At 54.5% G+C, this 17,646-nt stretch overlaps 3 protein-coding genes across 6 annotated transcripts; all 3 read right to left on the minus strand.

Annotated features, from left to right (window-relative positions):
- Window positions 1–365: 365 nt before the first annotated feature.
- PHF23 (PHD finger protein 23) lies at window positions 366–4,816 on the minus strand. 2 transcript variants are annotated; one of them, XM_023184572.1, is made up of 5 exons: window positions 4,561–4,816; window positions 2,962–2,993; window positions 2,720–2,812; window positions 1,266–2,103; window positions 366–1,173 (listed from the first exon to the last, which is right to left on the minus strand). In XM_023184572.1, the coding sequence occupies exons 1-5, from the start codon at window positions 4,592–4,594 to the stop codon at window positions 959–961; spliced, it is 1,212 nt and encodes a 403-aa protein (XP_023040340.1). In that variant the 5' UTR covers window positions 4,595–4,816; the 3' UTR covers window positions 366–958. The 2 variants fall into 2 exon arrangements, with proteins under 2 accessions (XP_023040340.1, XP_023040341.1); XM_023184573.2 differs by having other exon boundaries at window positions 374–1,173; window positions 1,266–1,902; window positions 4,561–4,812.
- Window positions 4,817–5,740: 924 nt separating this feature from the next.
- On the minus strand, window positions 5,741–8,696 carry GABARAP (GABA type A receptor-associated protein). The gene is made up of 4 exons (XM_023184588.3): window positions 7,575–8,696; window positions 6,924–7,002; window positions 6,665–6,783; window positions 5,741–6,246 (listed from the first exon to the last, which is right to left on the minus strand). The coding sequence occupies exons 1-4, from the start codon at window positions 7,662–7,664 to the stop codon at window positions 6,181–6,183; spliced, it is 354 nt and encodes a 117-aa protein (XP_023040356.1). The 5' UTR covers window positions 7,665–8,696; the 3' UTR covers window positions 5,741–6,180.
- A 152-nt stretch (window positions 8,697–8,848) lies between these two features.
- Window positions 8,849–17,624, minus strand: CTDNEP1 (CTD nuclear envelope phosphatase 1). Of its 3 annotated transcripts, none has more exons than XR_002724910.3 (9): window positions 16,692–17,624; window positions 12,511–12,577; window positions 12,299–12,417; window positions 12,027–12,098; window positions 11,492–11,608; window positions 11,264–11,375; window positions 9,806–9,890; window positions 9,357–9,500; window positions 8,849–9,208 (listed from the first exon to the last, which is right to left on the minus strand). XR_002724910.3 is itself a non-coding variant. In XM_023184586.3 (9 exons), coding segments are annotated over exons 1-9 (732 nt in total). In that variant the 5' UTR covers window positions 16,794–17,624; the 3' UTR covers window positions 8,849–9,207. The 3 variants fall into 3 exon arrangements, 2 of the variants coding, with proteins under 2 accessions (XP_023040354.1, XP_023040353.1); XM_023184586.3 differs by having other exon boundaries at window positions 9,444–9,500; XM_023184585.3 differs by having other exon boundaries at window positions 8,849–9,500.
- Window positions 17,625–17,646: the final 22 nt, after the last annotated feature.

Below are 17,646 nucleotides of genomic sequence, written 5' to 3' on the forward strand. Positions count from 1 at the left end.
GCCCCCAAAGGTGTACCCCCGCCGAGGTCCTCCGAGCACTCAGGCTAAGCTGGCCTGTGCCCTCAGGAAGCGGACAGTTGGCGCCCACCCGGCTTTACTCCACCCCGGCGGGACCGCGAAGCAACTCTGACCCGCAGGAGTGTGCGTGCAGGGAGTGAAGGTGGGGACTGGGGGGGTTCCTAGACTCGAGTGGGGAGGGCCAAATACAATGAAAGCTCTGAGGTGGCTTACTCAAGTATCTTGGGGTGGGAGAGGTCCAGTGCTGTGCCATCTTCAGACTGGACTGTGAGAGGTGGGTTTCAGCCCCACCTCCAGCTAGTCTTCAGCCACCAAAGCCTCCCTCCCAAGCAGGACAGTGAGGGCTATAAACACAAAAGAGCCCACTCTGCTTTATTTACAACACGCAGGCTGTCTGTACAAACAGCGGCCAATATTATTAAAAACAAAAGAGGTGAGTGAGAATCGTCACCTTTCTGCTTTCCTTCCTTGCTTGGCCAGGCTCTAGTACTCCACCTTTGAGCTGCCATGCCCAGTAGGGGAAGTCCAAAATTAAAAATACAACAGGTGTAGAAGAAAATAAATGGGGAGTGAAATAGAAGAAAAGATGAGGGAGGGGAGTGCTAATATTTACACTAGAGTTTTATAGACAACTGTCCCATTCCATCCCAATTCCAATCCTGACCCAGAAAGTGATGGTGGCAGGTCCAAGAGACAGAGATTGTGTGTCTAGAGACACAGACAGCCTCCCACCCGCAACCGTAATGGGTTCAATTTCAAGTCCAGAGTGGGGAGGACGGATAGGGTAGGAAAGTGAGACACTCATTTTCAAACAAGTCTCCCTTGGGAATTCCTGCCTTGAAGTGCGGACAGTATCCAAGCTCCAGGGGGTAGGCTGAGGACCCTGAGGCTCAGTTCCCAAATCATGTCATTTGGAAGTTCCAGGCTAAAGTTGGTGCCGTCAGGGCTCTCCAGATTTGGGAGGCCCCCCTAACCGCCGGGCCTCTGGCCTCAGTTCCTTGCATTTCTGGCAATAAAAGAAGTCAGGGACGTTGGTCTTCTTAATCTTAGCACAGGAGAGGTGGATCCACGTCCCACACAGGCTGCACTCAATCATGGGCCGCCCTGCAAAGGGCTTTCGACAGTAACACGTGATCAGATCCCATGAGTCATCACCTAGGGAAAAAAAGGTTTGTTTGGTATTCTGCCTGGGCAGTTGTTGGATCCACAGCACCCTCAAACCCCTCACCCCAGCCCAAACCTCTCACCTGATTCTACCATGATGTCCTCATCCATGACCCGCATCTCGCCTTCACTGGAGCTGGCATCTCCATCTTGGCTTGTTTCAGTGCTGCCCACCTCCTTGCTTTCACTGTCAGTAGGAGGGACTCCTTCAGGGTGCCCTGTGGCAGGGGGCCTAGGAGCCTCGGGGGGTGTTGGGAGCATAGGGGCTGGGGCTTCACCCCCTACCACTGTTGCCATCTCTTCCTCCTCTTCTTCTTCCTCCTCTTCCTCCTCCTCTTCAGAGTCTGTATCACTGGGGGGTGCCTGGGGAGGCCCAGGAGGTGGGAGTCTATCCCCCCGTTCTGCCTTTTTTAACTTCCGCTTCTTGCTCTTCTTGATTCGAGATCTCTTTTCCCCATCCCCAGGAGTTGGCCGAGGCCTCCGAAGCACCCCAAAGCCAGCCCCAGCTCCTGGCCCCAACTTTCGGTTCTTTCGGTCCTTCTTTCGAGGAGGATGGGAGAGGTCCCCCTGGGAAAGGGGCACGGGGGTAAGAGCAGCAGGGGGCCGGGAGGTATGTGTCAGGGATGTGGGGGACAAAGGAGATGCCACCTTGGGCCCATCCAGATCAAAGAGAGAGTCCTTGAGCTTCATCTTCTCAAGCAAGGTAGCACTGTCGGGGGCCTGCAGACGAGAGAAAGTGGACCTTGGGGGTCCTGGCTGGGTGGGACCTGCTTGGGCTGCCCTTCTCTTGGATGACTTTGCTTTCTTAACAAAAGTCTGGATGGTTCGAAGATCTGAGGGGGCCGAGTCCCAGCCATCACTGTCGGCCGCACTCTCTCCTCGCAATGGAGAGCTGGAGCCAGAGGCTGGCCAGTCACTTTCCTTAAAAGGGGAAAGAGACCAGGGTCAGCAGAACCCCAGTGTCATCTCAGCCCCTGCACAAACCCAGCTTGAAAAGGAGTGACTAGATTTACCCCAAAATGTCCTCTACCTCAACCACTAAATCCCACTGTACTCCCAAAACTTCTCCCCATCCCAATTCCCATCAGCATGTCCTCGTGACCACTCTGTGTTACCTCCACCTTTGAGTCTTGATACCTCACCGCTGCCCCTGACCAGGGCCTGTGGAACACGGTGTCCCCCAGACCAGAGCCATATGTCCTTAGCTCTTTTTCTGTGTAGCCTCATTTGTTACCATTTTCATCTCCCTAAAATTTATCCATAAACACCTTCCATTCACAGCACCTCAAGACTGCCAAAATCTCGACCAGCGACTCCAGATCCCCCTTGCTTTTCGTTGCTGTTCAAGCTAGCTAGCCCTGCCATCCACTCCCTGCATACCAGCTTTCCTACCCCAGTCCTAAGAAGCTCCACCTTCCCTCTAGTCTTACATATTTCTAGGGGCCTCCTCCTATAAAGCAATACAGTTCTATTTGAACAACAGCCACTCTGTAGTCCCACCACACCAGCCTCAAGTCAGTAATTCTCTTGCCCCTACCTCTTTGCTAGGGGGGATGTAACCAGCATATGCCAAAACAAAACTGCAGAATTTGTTGAAATCCTCAATTGTTCTCCGCCGTTTCTCTGGTGGCTGAAAGGAAGGAGACATGGATCACATGGAAAGCCACACAGTTTAAGGGCATTCCCAGAGACACAGTCCCTAAGTAAGGCGTCTAGAAAAGGGGGGCGGGGGGCGTTGTCAGGCAGGGCTACTAGGCTGCAAAGATAGGGAAATCTCACCTGAGTCTCTGGCTTCAGGGTCGGAGGTGGATCTGGAAAAGCAATAAAAGCTGAGTCAAGACACTAGGAAACAGTGTGTAAAATTCCCCCTCTAAACCCTGTTGTTCCTAAGTGAACCCCCGGCTCTCCCAGGTCCCTCTGCCAGGCCAGCAGGCCCCCAGCTGTGTTGGATCCGCCCCTGCTCCCCCTTCCGCCCCGCGAGGGGCGGAGCTTGGGCGCGGCGCCCTCTGAGGCCTCGCTATAGCGCTCCCCTTCCCCCAACCGGAGGCCCGGCGCCCCGCCCCCCCCAACTCACGGTCTCTCTCGACTCCAGTCTACTCGGATCCCTCAGCGCCCCACCCCACCTTACCGCTCCCGGGTCCGCGTCCGGGCCGCCGCCCGCCGCCCCCGTCCTTCACTTGCGTCCAGAGCCCCGAGTTCCTATCCGACCGCGCTCCACCGCCTCAGGCCCTCTGAGACCGCACACGCCGCCCGCCGGCCCCCAGGGTCCAGGATGACCACGCCGAACCGCTCCCCGCCCTCCGGCCCCTTCTACTCGAGCACGCGGCCCGGCGCGCCCCTCACCCCCACCCCAAACACACACAGGCACACGCATCCAACGCTACTTCACGGCCGGGACAGACCCGGGAGCTCTAACCCGGACGCGGCCCCACCTGCCCCCCCCATACCGCGCTCCCCACAATTTCGCCGTCCCTCCGCCCCCATCCGGGGCTTTGGCCCCTCCTCGTTTCGAGCTCCCCGGGCTCCCCGCCGGGCCCCCCGGCCCTGTTCCGAGCCCTCTCCGGCCGCCGCCGACCCCCCCTCCGCCCCCGTACTCACCACCCAGTCACTAGGCTATGGACCCCTCAACTCCAGCCCCTTCCCCCCAACCAGCCACTCTCTCTCTCCACAGCAGCCACCGCTGCTGCCACCGATGCCCCCCTCACCCTCAGCCACTCCCAGGCTCTAACCCTCGCGGACCAGCCCCGCCCCCCCGCAAGTCGCCGGTCTTAACCCCCCCACCCCGCCCCAACACCCCCTACAACTACCCAGCTCGCCTCGCTTCCTGGCTCGCTCTCTCCACAACTACCCCCCGGTACAGGTCCGTCTGCCGTAGACAATACCCAGACCCCCTCTTCTCCCCACAACTACCTGCCCACCCCTCCGACAATCACCGGGCATTCTCCGGCGGCAACTATTCGGAGCTCCCGTACCACCGCCACAAACTACCCCACCTCGGCGAACTACCGGGCCCCTCACTCAGCCTCTTCTACGTCCTCCCTCCTGAGCAACTCCCGGCCACTGGATTTCCCCAACCTTCCAGTTCCAGGGCCCCAATCTGCCGGTGGCCCTTTCGGGCCCTAACCCCCGAGGCTCCGGATTTCAAGCTCCTATCCCCCGCACCCCCACACCGTCTGATCTCCAACTACCCCAGCCCAGTCTCCCACTCCTCTTTCTCCAAGGTCTCTCAACTCGTCGCTCTCCCACCTCCAGGGCCAGCCTCCCGACCCCCTCCCCGAACTCCCCCGCTGGGCTTCGGGGCTCGACCTCCAAGTTTGCCAATTGATTCCTCGTCCGCCCCCCCGCCGGCTCAGCGCTCCGCGCCGGTCGAAAGCTCACCTTCGGGACTGGGCTCCGCCATGGCTTCCAGCATCGCCCCCTCCCCTCCTCCCGGTCCGGCGCCCCCCTCCCCGGAGCCGGGGATCCCGGTGCCGCCTCTAGTGCTCGATGCTCCCACTGCTTCGCTCCACAGAAGTGTCCGCCTCAGCCCGGTTGAGACTCGAGTCCGCTAGCCGCTGCCGCCACCTCCCTCTACCACTGCCTCCCGCACTCCCGGACCGGGCCCCCTCCCCCCGCGCCGCCGGCCGCCTGCTCCCTCCTCCTCCTCCTCCTCCTCCTCTCTCCTCCCTCCCTCCTCTTCTCTCCCTCCTCCCTCCGCTGGCGCCGAGGCGCAGTGCACCAAGGGTTTTGTAGTCCGTCCGGGGACAGCGGGAAAGGGACCGCGTGAGCCTCCGGAACTTTGATTCCCAGAAAGCCACAGGCTGGCGCAGGCGCACCAAGCCGCTCCCCTCCCCCGGGGAGTGGCGGGGAGACCTGGAGCCGGAGGGGAGAGCGGAAGTGCGCGCGCAGGCCCCTGGGAGATGTAGGCTGGGCGGGACCAAGAAAGAAGAGGAAGAAGGGATTAGAAGTCTCGGCCACCATACTGCCTCGTTCTGCAGCTTCTTTCTCCCCCGAGGGACCGCCCCACTTCCGGCCTGCCGGAGAAATGATTGCTGGGAGATGAAGTATTCCTGGCGATCATGGCTCGCCCTCCCAGTCTTCTCCCTCCCTGATCCCACTCTGCTGGATCCCACACACCAGAAAAGTCTAGCCAAGTGACATGCAACTGAGAACAGCCGTTTTACTAGCTTGCACACATGAAAATATCTTCCTTAATTAGAATGTTCTAGCAAATGTGGATGTTCACCTAAAGCAGGTACTTTGGAACTTTCTCCACAGGAACCCACAGTAAAAAAAAAAAAAAAAAAACATGTTTTACATGAGCATTTTTAACATTCAGTTTCACATACATGTCATAAAACTAAAGTTTCATGAAATGATCCTCAGTATTCCATTCCATCACAACAGATGCACCCTCTTTTTGCAGACAGGGAAAAGCCCAACATGGACAGAATAAACCAAAATATACTTCTATTCCTCCACCTTGTACCCAATACTCTTCTTTCCCCACCACTGAAACCCACTGACACCTTGGAAAGACTAAAAATCAGCGGGACAAGGGGAGCAACACAAGGCAAAATTCAGTTCAACTTGGTGGTTTCCTCTTTATTGATGTGCCTCCTACCTTTCCCCCCACAATTTCAGTCCCTTCCAACTACCCCCAAAAAAGAAGGTAGTGAAAGGAAGGGATTGCTGGGGTTCTGAGCCCCTTGGGCAGTCAGAAAGGGAACAGAAACCAAAACAATCACTGGATGTGACAGAGACTGACAATCAAGAAGTCTAAAGCAGGATGGGAAAGGCAGGCAGAGAAAGGGGAAGAAAGGAGAAAGGAGAGATACAAGATGCCAACTCCACCATTACCCCTCCTGAGAGAGGCTGGGGAGAAAGCCTCAAACATTAAGAAGTGCCCGTCCTGAATAAGGGAGGTGGTGTTTGAGCTTGAAGGAGGAGGAGGTCAAGCAAAGGGGGCCACCTCTCTCTTTGTAGAACGAGACCCCCTCCAGCTGAGGGACAGCAGCTTCACAGACCGTACACACTTTCGTCACTGTAGGCAATGTAGAGAAAGAAGTCTTCTTCATGGTGTTCCTGGGATGAAGGCAGAACACTGTTCAGCAACTGGGCTCCAGTTACTTAAACCAACTACGACCCAGACACTTTCTTCTAGAACCAGAAACCAGTGCCCGACTCCTTCACTGACTCCAAGGCCTAGCACACGAGCAACATAATCTCTGCAGTCCCGGGCAAAAAGGCCTCAAACTGTTTTCCGCTGCTTTGGAATGAGGAGGGAGACTGGGAAGAGTCCCTAACAGTTTCTCTAGCTCGCTGTTCTCTTTCCTTCTCTCTACTCCTACTGTTCTGTTCCCACCCCCAAACCACGGCTATTATGAAATGTTAAGGCAAGCGAGGAAGCTAGTCCAAAACTACTGATGTAACAACACTTTCTTCCCCTTACGCTCTTCCAAGATTCCTCTCCAAAGCCTCCACCACTTCCCAGTCACCATACCTGGTAGAGCTGACCCATTGTGGCACTGGTGGGTGGAATGACATTGTTGACAAAGAAAAACAAGGCATCCTCAGCTCGGAGATGAATTCGCTTCCGGATCAAGAAGTAGAACTGACCAACTGCAAAAGATACAAGGTGCAAGAAAGTCACAGAGGTCAAAAATGCCCTCAAAAGAACAGCTGCTAGGTGGAGCCTTCTCCCACAGAGACTGCACTCCCACCCACAGGAAGCAAGCCTGAGCCTTGGGTCAGGTTCCCACCTGTGAGATCAGAAGGCACCAGGTATTTCTTTTTGTCCAGGTCTCCTATCCGAGCTTTGGGAGCCTTTTCTACTATCACCTGATAAAGAGATGAAAATTAGGAGACAGAAGGAATGCAGCGCCGAAGCTGCACCTGTCAAGAACTCAGGTAACAATATTCCTAGTACCTAAATCTACCCCAGACTCATCTCTTTGTCTTTGTACACGCGGTGCAGCACTGAGTCCCAGAGATCCTGACCTCGCTGACTGGAGCTTATTTAAATATCCAGGATCCATCCACCAAATAGGGCGTCACCATAAACAACTATCTTAATCAGACGGAGATGACTTGTCTGGGTCCACTAGTGATTCAATCTCGCAACCTTAGCTAGTTGGGGGGATGGCCATTTGAGGCTCAGGCTGTCAAACTCTCTAAGGCCTCCACTCACACAAATACTAAGGTTTCTGTCTCCTGTCCACATCCCTCTCAACCCCACGTCCACCACTACCCCACTCCTTTCATCCTCGATCCCAAGGACAGCAGTTTCAGGCTCGCTCCCAACCCCACCACAGCCAGCAGCCTGATCCCCGCGCTGCCCGTCCCAGATCCAAGGCCAGGCTGTGGCGTCAGCGTAAGCGTCCCGCGCCCTCGGCCCTGGCTTCTGTCCTCACCGGCACCCGGTCTGGGTATTTCTTTCGGATTTTCTCGCCCTCAGAGCGGCGTTTCTCGAACGGATGCTCTTCTTTGTACACGAACTTCATCCTCCCGGGAACCGGGCTGGACCGGGCTGGGCTGAGGGAACCCGGGGGGGCCGGGACGGGGGGCGGCGGCGACGGCGGCGACGCGCGGGCGGATTCAGCGGAGCGATCCACGAATTTGCGCCACTTCCCTATTCACCAACCCCGCCCCCGACTATCGGGGACGGCCCCCCCACTAAGATACGGCACTACCTCAGCGGTGCTAACGCTGCTAGCGTAGCACCACCCACTGACCGGCCTCCTCACGCCATTAGCGTAATCGCTTTGGAATCAAATTGTGGGCTACGCAGGCGACGTAGCAAAGACGGTTGGCTTTTGCTCATGGAAAATAACTCTAACCCTGTTCCCCAACCTTCCCCCCAACGAAGCTAGGGCTGAAGAGGGAGTAAGATATGGTAATCATCATACGAGACTTGCTGCTCCAAGTTCCTTTCGGAAACAACGTAGAGGAACAGCAGACAATTACAAGGTTAGCTATTCACGAACCGTATTGCTACGCTGAAGGCGGCCGTTAACACCAAAACAAAGTAGTACCCAAGTGGCCGAGATGATCTCCAGAAGAGGTCAAAAAGAAAACAGATGTTTGGAGAGAGATACAGAACGCTTAAGTGCCAAGAATGAGTAGACCAATAGGGACTGGAGAGGAGGTTGGAGGGGTAGGGACTACGCCAGCGCGGAGGAACACCGCAGGGTTGCTGAGTGAAATCATGTGATCTCAAAGAGGGCGGAGCGTCACGTGGCGAGTGCGCGAAGTAGGGCCGGCTGGGGAGGGCGCCGGGAGGTGGAGCCGGCTGGGCGACGGCGGGGAGTGGGGACCGACGCCTCCCCGGACAGCGGAGGTCGGGGGTCCAGCGCCCGCTTAGCCTGTCCACATCAGTACCCCGACGAAGCCCGACGTTTCTTCAGCTCTACGCCCTTTGGCCGTCCAGGTTTCTCCTTTCTTGCTTTCTAGCCTGCTGCTCCGAAGGTATCCTTCCACTCCCCACCAGCGCGCACATCCTCGGCCCTTCCCGCCAAAGCATCTGGTGGCCCCATTCATTATTGTATCCCCATACTCAACACCACCTTTCCCCCTGCCCCTTGAGTCCATCAGCAGTCTCTTCCCCCTCTGCCCGGGGGACAGGGTGCATGTAAACAAAGTTCCCTCCCTTCACTTCCCAAAACCCCAGAGAGGGACCTAGGGCCGCTTTGGTTTCAAAGTTATAATGCATGGTTTAAAAGAGAGGAAAGGAAAAAAAGACACAAAGCTGGTTACAGGTCTGAGGGAGTCTAAGGAGAGAAAAATAGAAGGAGAGGAAAGGGGGGACAAATTTAGGGAAAATCCAGTGGCCCAAAATCCCAGTATCCCACCCACAGCCCAGCCCTTGGAGCAGGAGTGAAGAATTAGATCAGTTTTGTACAAGAGTTTAAAAAAAAAATCCAATCACAACAAAGCTGACTTGGCTTCTCTTTGAGCCTCCTGGATCACCGTATGTCTGTCACTCTGGCCAGTCCTGCCTCTTCACACACACTGATTCGGTCTCCTAGGCTTCCGCCTGTATCCCAGTCTGGGGGTTCCAAGGAGTGTGAACACGAAGTTAAGAGTGAGGCTGCTTCAGAGCCCCCGGCCCATGTGTCCATCCAGACTCCAAGTGGAGTGTAGGGCTCCCAGGGCAGAGGAGTGGGAGGGGCAGACCCTGCCCAGGCAGTCCTCACATTGGACAGGGCATCAGACGGCATCCCAAGGGCTCATCCTCCCTTTCCCCCCCACCCCAACTCAGGTGGAGGGGGAGCAGCTGTCACCAGAGCCGATGTTGGTGAAGGTTTCGGCTCAGCACGGAACGAACATCAGCGGTGAACCTGGGGTAACAATAACTTGCATTGGTAGAGTACCTTATAGTTGATACCCTCACAACACTCATGTAAGGCGGCATCACTGGAGATGTGGGGCCTAAATTATCACCATATTCATGATTAGATAGGTTCAATTTGCCCACAGGCTACTCGCTAAAGTGATGAGCTTTTAAGTAAGAAGACCTGGTTCCAAATGTTAAATTCTTAAGGGAAGAGAGTTAAAACAGGACAAACGTCTTTTATTCCCTCTGAGGATCCCCCACCTCCTCCTTTCTTCAGATACCCAAGTGTCCAGAGCCCACTTCCCTTACCTGAGGGCATCCAGCATCGGGAGCAGGTTGAGAAGGGCTGTGTCGCTGGGGTCACTGAACCACGATTTGATGGGGATGGCATTGTCTAGAGTGGGTGAAAATGCAGATGAGGAGAAACAGAATTCAAGAGACTGGGTGTTTTTATCTTCTTGGAGGGAAGGAGGAATTATTATTAAAAACATATACCTCCCACTACTGGAAGTCAACAACCTAAGTAAAAAACTTTCCTGATTTATGTTCCAATATTAAGTTTTAATCACCAGGTCTCATACTTATTGATGCTTCTAATCAAACTAACTGCCATTGTGCCTCACTTGAAACACACTTGGCCAGATGCAGTGGCTCACACCTGTTATCCCAACACTTTGAGAGGCCGAGGTGGGAGGATCACTTGAGCTCAGGAGTTTGAGTCCAGCCTGGGCAACACAACGAGATCCCTTCTCTACTAAAAATCAAAAAATTGGCCAGGGGTGGTGGCTTACGCCTGTAATCTCAGCACTTTGGGAGGCCAAGGCAGGCGAATCACAAGGTCAGGAGTTCAAGACCAGCCTGGCCAACATGGTGAAACTCCGTCGCTACTAAAAATACAAAAAATTAGCTGTGCATGGTGGCAGGCGCCTGTAGTCCCAGCTACGTGGGAGGCTGAGGCAGGAGAATCGCTTGAACCTGGGAGTCAGAGGTTGCAGTAGGCCAAGATCACGCCACTGCATTCCAGCGCGGGCGACAGTGCAAGACTCCATCTCATAAATAAATAAATAAATAAATAAAGCTGGGCACGGTGGTGCACGCCTATAGTTCCAAATACTGCGGAGACTGAGGCAGAAGGATCACTTGAGCCTGGGAGATCGAGGCTGCAGTGAGCTATAATCATGACGCTGCACTGCAGCCTGGCCAACACAGTGAGACCCTATCTCAAAAATTAAAAAATTTATTTTTTAATTTTTTTTTTGAGATGGAGTCTCACTCTGTCACCCAGGTTGGAGTGCAATGGTGCGATCTCGGCTCACTGCAACCTCCGCCTCCCGGGTGCAAGTGATTCTCCTGACTCAGCCTCCCGAATAGCTGGGATTATAGGTACACGCCACCACGCCTGGCTAGTATTTTCTATTTTTAGTAGAGACAGGGTTTCACCATGTTTGTCACGCTGGTCTCGAACTTCTGACCTGTTGATCTACCTGCTTTGGCCCCCCAAAGTGCTGGGATTACAGGCATGAGACACAGTGCCTGGCCAAAAATAAATTTTAAAAAAGAAAAAAATGACATAAGAAATCTGACTTATGAAATGGATGTATATGGTATCTCACTTGAAACAGAAAAATAACTTGCATTTGGACTTTTCGCAAACTAGGGATGATCTAGGCAATCCCAGCTCTCAAGGACCAAAGCCCAGGTCTCCTGGAAAAATACCTTCTCAGAACCATGTTCTGGTCCTGCCAGCCTTACCACCTTCCCCCGTACCTGGATGGCTCCTGTAAGCCCCTGGGGAGTTATCCAGGATCACAATGCTGGAGAGGTCACTGTGGACCACAGAGAGGTCCTTGATGTAGCTGCCCAACTCCAAAGTGCAGTGCTGGAAGGCAGGGGATTATGTAGTAGGCCTCTCTCCAGGATACTTTCCTGAAACCCAGATCCCTCCCTGGTGGCCTCCTTCCCAAGTCACGCTCTTAGACTGGGATTCTAGCTTACCTGTCTGTAGTATCTCCTCTTAAGAATGCTTCTGCTATTGTCCAGTTTATCTGCCACAGCAGAGCCATAGATCTCCATGCTTGCTGTAAACACCACCAGCTCGTACCACTGGCTCACCTGAAATAGATTGGGGGAGAGGGCGATGCCATACAAGGTGATGATTCCTTTAGACATACAGTTATCTTTCAGAAGGGCAACAGCATAGTCCTTCAGGCCTTCCATCAACATCAAATGTCTTGGAGGACATGAAATTCTGAACTCCCAGCCCAAACCTCCAAACTCAGTGTTAGGCATCCTACACTCTTAAGATTCAGAAATGCAAGCAAAAGAGAAAGATGCTGGCAGAAAAGAATTACATCAGCACAACAGATGAACCCCAAGTACTGACAGCCACTTCCCCACCATTCCACATCCTCCCCTCTCAAAAACTGCTCTTACCCATTTCTCCTCACCCCTTCCTCCAAATCCTCCGAATCCCCAGAGCCCTAAAACCATCCCTTCATTACAGAGCTCCCTTTAGCTCTCCAAAACTCACCACTTCCAGGAAGAAATCCACATGGGGCCTCTTATGTACAAAAAACCGGACAGGATGTTTGTCTATTACCACCTATAGAAGAACAGATGGGCTGGGGGAAGTCATGACCACCACAACCCAGGCCTGGAAAACGCCCCACCCACCTGCTTCCCTCCTCCAGGCTGACACTGGTGCCAGTGGATGGAGACAGATGCTCTGGGACTGGGAAAGGGAATCCGGGTCTGGGCAGAGGAACAGATGGAACCATTTCATCACTCCCCACCACCACACACCTTGAGGATGAAGTCAGGAGGCGTACCAGGCCGGACTGTGGGCCTCAGGACCCCATCATGGTGGGAGTGAATAAGTGTCTCATCCAGATCCAGCACCAGGATCTTCCTCTTCACCTGGGCTGAACCACATGGGGAAGAATAGTATTGACCAACCTCTGGCCCAAAGCTGGCCCCTACTTCACCCTAAAGGAGGCTTCCCACCACATACTTACCTAGCCGATTCCGGGACACAGGAGATAAGGGGAGGATATCATATCGAACAGTTTGGTACTGAATTACCTAGAAATAGCACAAAAGAAGATTGAAACCCTTGATAAGGAAGTCTTCCCCAGTAACAGTAACAGGGAGCACATACTGAACATTTACCACAGGTACTGTGTATGTAATTTAGGATTATTTCTTCTTTTTTTTTTTTTTTGAGATGGAGTCTCACTCTGTTGCCCAGGCTGGAGTGCAGTGGCGCGATCTTGGCTCAGTGCAACCTCCGTCACCCGGGTTCAAGCAATTCTCCTACCTCAGCCTCCCTAGTAGCTGGGACTACAGGCGCCCGCCACCATGCCTGGCTCATTTTTGTATTTCTAGTAGAGATGGGGTTTCACCATATTGGCCTGGCTGGTCTCAAACTCCTGATCTTGTGATCCTCCTGCCTTGGCCTCCCAAAGTGCTAGGATTACAGGAATGAGCCACCACGCCTGGCCTTTTTCCTGTAATCCTCAAAACAACCCTAATATTACTGTTATTCCTGTTTTAACGTTAAAGAAACTGAGGCCACACAGGAATTATCTTAAGTTGTTTCTCTCCCTAATTAAAATGAAAACTCCATGAGAATATGATTTTGTCTAGATCATGGCTGTATTCCCAGTTCCCAGAACACTACAGCAAAGGTGGTCAGTTAATATTAGTAGAATCAGCCAGGCATGGTGGCTCATGCCTGTAACCCCAGCACTTTGGGAGACCAAGGCGGGCAGATCACAAGGTCAAGAGATGGAGACCATCCTGGCTAATATGGTGAAACCCCGTCTCTGCTAAAAATACAAAAATTAGCTGGACGTGGTGGTGCGTGCCTGCAGCTCCAGCTACTCAGGAGGCTGAGGCAGGAGGATGGCTTGAACCCGGGAGGCAGAGGTTGCCGTGAGCCGAGATCAAGCCACTGTACTGCATCTAGCCTGTTGACGGAGTGAGACTCCGTCTCAAAAAAAAATAAAAAAAATAAAAATAGTAGAATCAATGAAGTGATAGAGCCAGGATGATACCAATGTAGTTCAACCCAAGAACCTGCCCTCTTTTTTCTTTCTCTTTTTTTTGAGACGGAGTCTCGCTCTGTCGCCCAGGCTGGAGTGCAGTGGCCGGATCTCAGCTCACTGCAATCTCTGCCTCCCGGGTTTACGCCATTCTCCCGCCTCAGCCTCCCGAGTAGCTGGGACTACAGGTGCCCGCCACCGCGCCTGGTTAGTTTTTTGTATTTTTTAGTAGAGACGAGGTTTCACCGTGTTAGCCAGGATGGTCTCGATCTCCTGACCTCGTGATCCGCCCGTCTCGGCCTCCCAAAGTGCTGGGATTACAGGCTTGAGCCACCGCGCCCGGCCTCTTTCTCTTTTTTTTTTTTTTCTCGCTCTGTTGCCCAGGCTGGAGTGCAGTGGCATGATCTCAGCTCACTGCAACCTCCACCTCCCAGGTTCAAGCAATTCTGCCTCAGCCTCGTAAGCAGCTGGGACTACAGGTACGTGTACCACACCCGGCTAATTTTTGTATTTTTAGTAGACACAGGGTTTCACCATATTGGCCAGGCTGGTCTTGAACTCCTGACCTCATGATCCACCCGCCTTGGCCTCCCAAAGTGTTGGGATTACAGGCGTGAATCCCCGGCCCGGCCGAAGCTGCCGTCTTAACTATGATATTATCCTGCTACACTGAACAAAGAAATGACCCCCACAATGCAACCTTCACCCCAAGAATTATTTGTAGCAACTACCATCATCTCACATTGGGAACTGAGAGCCTCAGATTCCCTAGTGCACAGGGAGTAGGAGTCAGGAGGAGATTCCTGGTCCTTAATGGGAATATAGAATAAGGGAATCCAGAGGTTGTCAGGTCAGCTAAGTTCCTCTGGCTAGAAGCCACCAGGCCTATTTTAACCAGCCACCTGTCCACTTCTGTCTCTTCTAGCCAAGTCACAAGTTCAGAGAACCTCAGCCCTCTGAACAGTCCCCTTATCCTGGTACCCAGGGCGAGGCAAAGAATACTGGAAAGCCCCTGCCAGGCTGACTGGCAGGGTTTGGAGAAGGCCAGAGTGAAGTCAGGGCCGTAAGTGAGAGGTGAATAAGGGACAAGGACGTCACCACCTCATCCTTCCAGCTCTGCTTCTCCAAGCCTTCTCTAGGGGTTCCTATTTCCTAATACACACATCTCCCCATTGCAAAGACTGGCAATTCCCTCCTCCACACTTTTCTTCAAAGGCACAAATCCTCTTCAGTGCATACCTAGGCCCCAAGCCACACCAGAACCAGGCTCTCCCTTGTAAACCCAAAGGGCTCTGTCCCCCTAGTCAAGATCTGCCCTTCTTTTCTCTCTGGGCCATGATGAGGTCCGAAACAGCGCTGGTGTCTAGCCTTGCTATCTCGGGTTGCATATGCTGGGCATGTAGGGAATGCTCCAAGCATCTGCCAGAAAGGGGGAGGGGAAAGAAACCAGATTGGAAGGGAAGGGAGGACAAAAGACTGTGGGGTCAGTGCTGCCCAAAGGAGAGCAATTTTGGAAGTAACCTGTGGATGAGCTGAAGCACCACTCCCTATACCCAGAAAACTGATGTGTTAGAGCGAGAACGTCAGAGAAGATGGCAGTCAACCCATAAAGAAAACCCCAAGAGGCCGGGCGCAGTGACGCAATCCCAGCACTTTGGGAGACCAAGGCGGGCAGATCACTTGAGGTCAGGAGTTTGAGACCAGCCTGGCCAACATGGTGAAAACCCATCTCTACTAAAATTACAAAAATTAGCCAGGTGTGGTGGTGGGTGCCTGTAATTCCAGCTATTCGAGAGGCTGAAGCAGGAGAATCGCTTGAACCCAGGAGGTGGAGGTTGCAGTGAGCCGAGATCACGCCACTGCACTCCAGCCTGGGCGACAAAGCGAGACTGTCTCAGAAAAGAAAATAAAACCCCAGGAGACAGCCCCACATATATCCCAGCATCTCTGACTCTAAATTTTCTTGGCTCCTAGCTCTTGTCTCCGGGCCACAGCCTAGAGCCACAACCATCCTGTACTGTTCGCGCCCTAAATCCGGAAGTGGAAGCAGACTGGTAAAGGAGAGAACGAATCCAAGACCAGACCCATTCTCCCAAATCAGTTAAGTCAACCACCACTACCACTGAGGGCTTTCTGGAAATTCCCTGGACCCCAGGTCACCCCAACCTGGGTTTATTCTTTCAAACTGTATTGAGGTATGCTAAGGGATACAGACCAGAGTACAGACCCAGAACCTTTGTCTCTGCTTACTAAATTCTCCCCAGACTCCTTCCGAGGATTCTCCCTGGTGGTGGTGAGACCACAAGAGCACATTCATTTAGAAGTGCTGTTAGCTGAAGGAGCTCTGACCTTGGAGAAAAGCTAAGGGGGAGGGGACCCAGAGATGCTTGGGTCCATTGAGACAGCACCCCTCAGAGTGCTAGGCTCTCCTGGAGAAGCAAACATGTCCTCAGATTCAAGCCCTACAACTGACCAGCGCTGTCCTCTGACAGGGACACCCAAACTTTAATGGTGGGCACAGCACCCACCTTGAACTTCCTCCCACAATTAAAGAGGCCCATCATAAAAGCAGCTGCTTTAGTCCTCTATAAATCCAGGTACCTACACTCACACTATGAAATAAATTTTCAGTCTTTTTGGAAGAGTTCTCTTAATGGGAACCTCAGGGGTTTCTCCTTCACACCCAGGGCCAAGTTCCAGTCCTTGTTTGTAACAAGCCCTCCCACCCACCTCCACCCTTGACACACAAGTCTGTCTCTCCCTTGTTATGGGACTAAACACCGAGGTTCCAAATAGGGTCTTTCACAAGCCCACATCAACAGATCTGGCTGTCATCAAACAGGTGTTCCCCGCCTCTGGGTTTCTTTAGCAACTCCAGCTTTCTTAAAAGAGCGCCCCACCCACCACCTTAGTCCCTAAGCGTTACCAAATCCTGACCCATCTAGCCCCATCAAAAGCCCCAAGGGCTAGGTTCTATTACAAGGGTCTCCGTCCTCCCCAGCCCAAGCCCCGCTTAGGGTGCCCAATTCTCTGGCGAGAAAAGCCCCTGCCAGGACTCCCTTCCTAGGCCCAAACAGAGGCCTGACACTCCGAAAACCCCTGACCACCACGGACGGACGTCCCCAACACCGCCAGCGCCCACCCTGGCTCACCGTGCGGATCTGCCTCCGCAAAAGGTAAATGAAGAAGCTCCAGAGCTTGGCGGCGAAGGCCACGAACGTGCGCAGCCCCAGCAGACACTGCGTCCGCATCATCCCGATGACCCCGGCACCGCCGGCCCCGGGGCCCCCGCGGCCCAGCTCCGCCAGCCCCCCGGGGGCAGCCCCCCGCCGCCGGGAGGGGGAACGGGGGCCCCGAGTGGCAGGAGAGGCTGCAGAGAGGGGCACGGAGCGGGCGGCTCAGAAAGCCACCCCTGGCGAGGGGAAAGCCCAGCGGAACGGGGAGCTGGGGGACAGGCGTGGGCAGCCCGCGGGGGCCCACATGGGCTGGGAGTGGCACCGACGGCTTCGGGGAGGTTGCAGGCCGAGACAGGTCGGGCTAGGATGGGGTCCTCCGAGACCAGGAGGGAAGGGGAAGGATAATTGGGGGAGGGGGCAGTGGGGGAGGGGGCTAGGGAGAAGGGAGGAAGGGAAAAGGGAGGGGGGGGGGAAGGGGGGGGAGCGGGGAGGGGCCCGCGGGGCCCGCGCGCGCGGGGGGGCGGCCCGCGGGAGGGGGGGGGGGGGGGGCAGTGGCGCGCAAAGGGCCGCGGCAGCGGAGAACGGCCCTGCAGAGCGAAGGAGCAGGGAAGGAGGGGGAGGGGGAGCCGAAGGGCGCGGAGCACTGGGCCGGAGCGGCCTCCCCCTCCCCGAGCTCGGGGGTCCTTTAGCCGCTGGGGAGTGGGGCTGCAGCCTCTGCAGCTGGGTTTCCCACTCTGACAGGCGCCATTTTACCGCCCAAAGGACTCCCTCCTCCTGTCTTTCCCCCTCTCTTCCCCTTTGACACTGCTTCCGGTGGTGACGTGTATTCGCTTAACCGGGACTAAGTTCCCCCTGCGCGGTCTATGGGGGTAGGTATAAGGAAAGCCAGAAGCACTCCTAACGAGGCTGCAGTATTGCGCACGCGCAGAAG

Source organism: Piliocolobus tephrosceles, chromosome 16 (assembly GCF_002776525.5).
Source record: "Piliocolobus tephrosceles isolate RC106 chromosome 16, ASM277652v3, whole genome shotgun sequence".
In the NCBI taxonomy this organism is placed as follows: Eukaryota; Metazoa; Chordata; class Mammalia; order Primates; family Cercopithecidae; genus Piliocolobus; species Piliocolobus tephrosceles.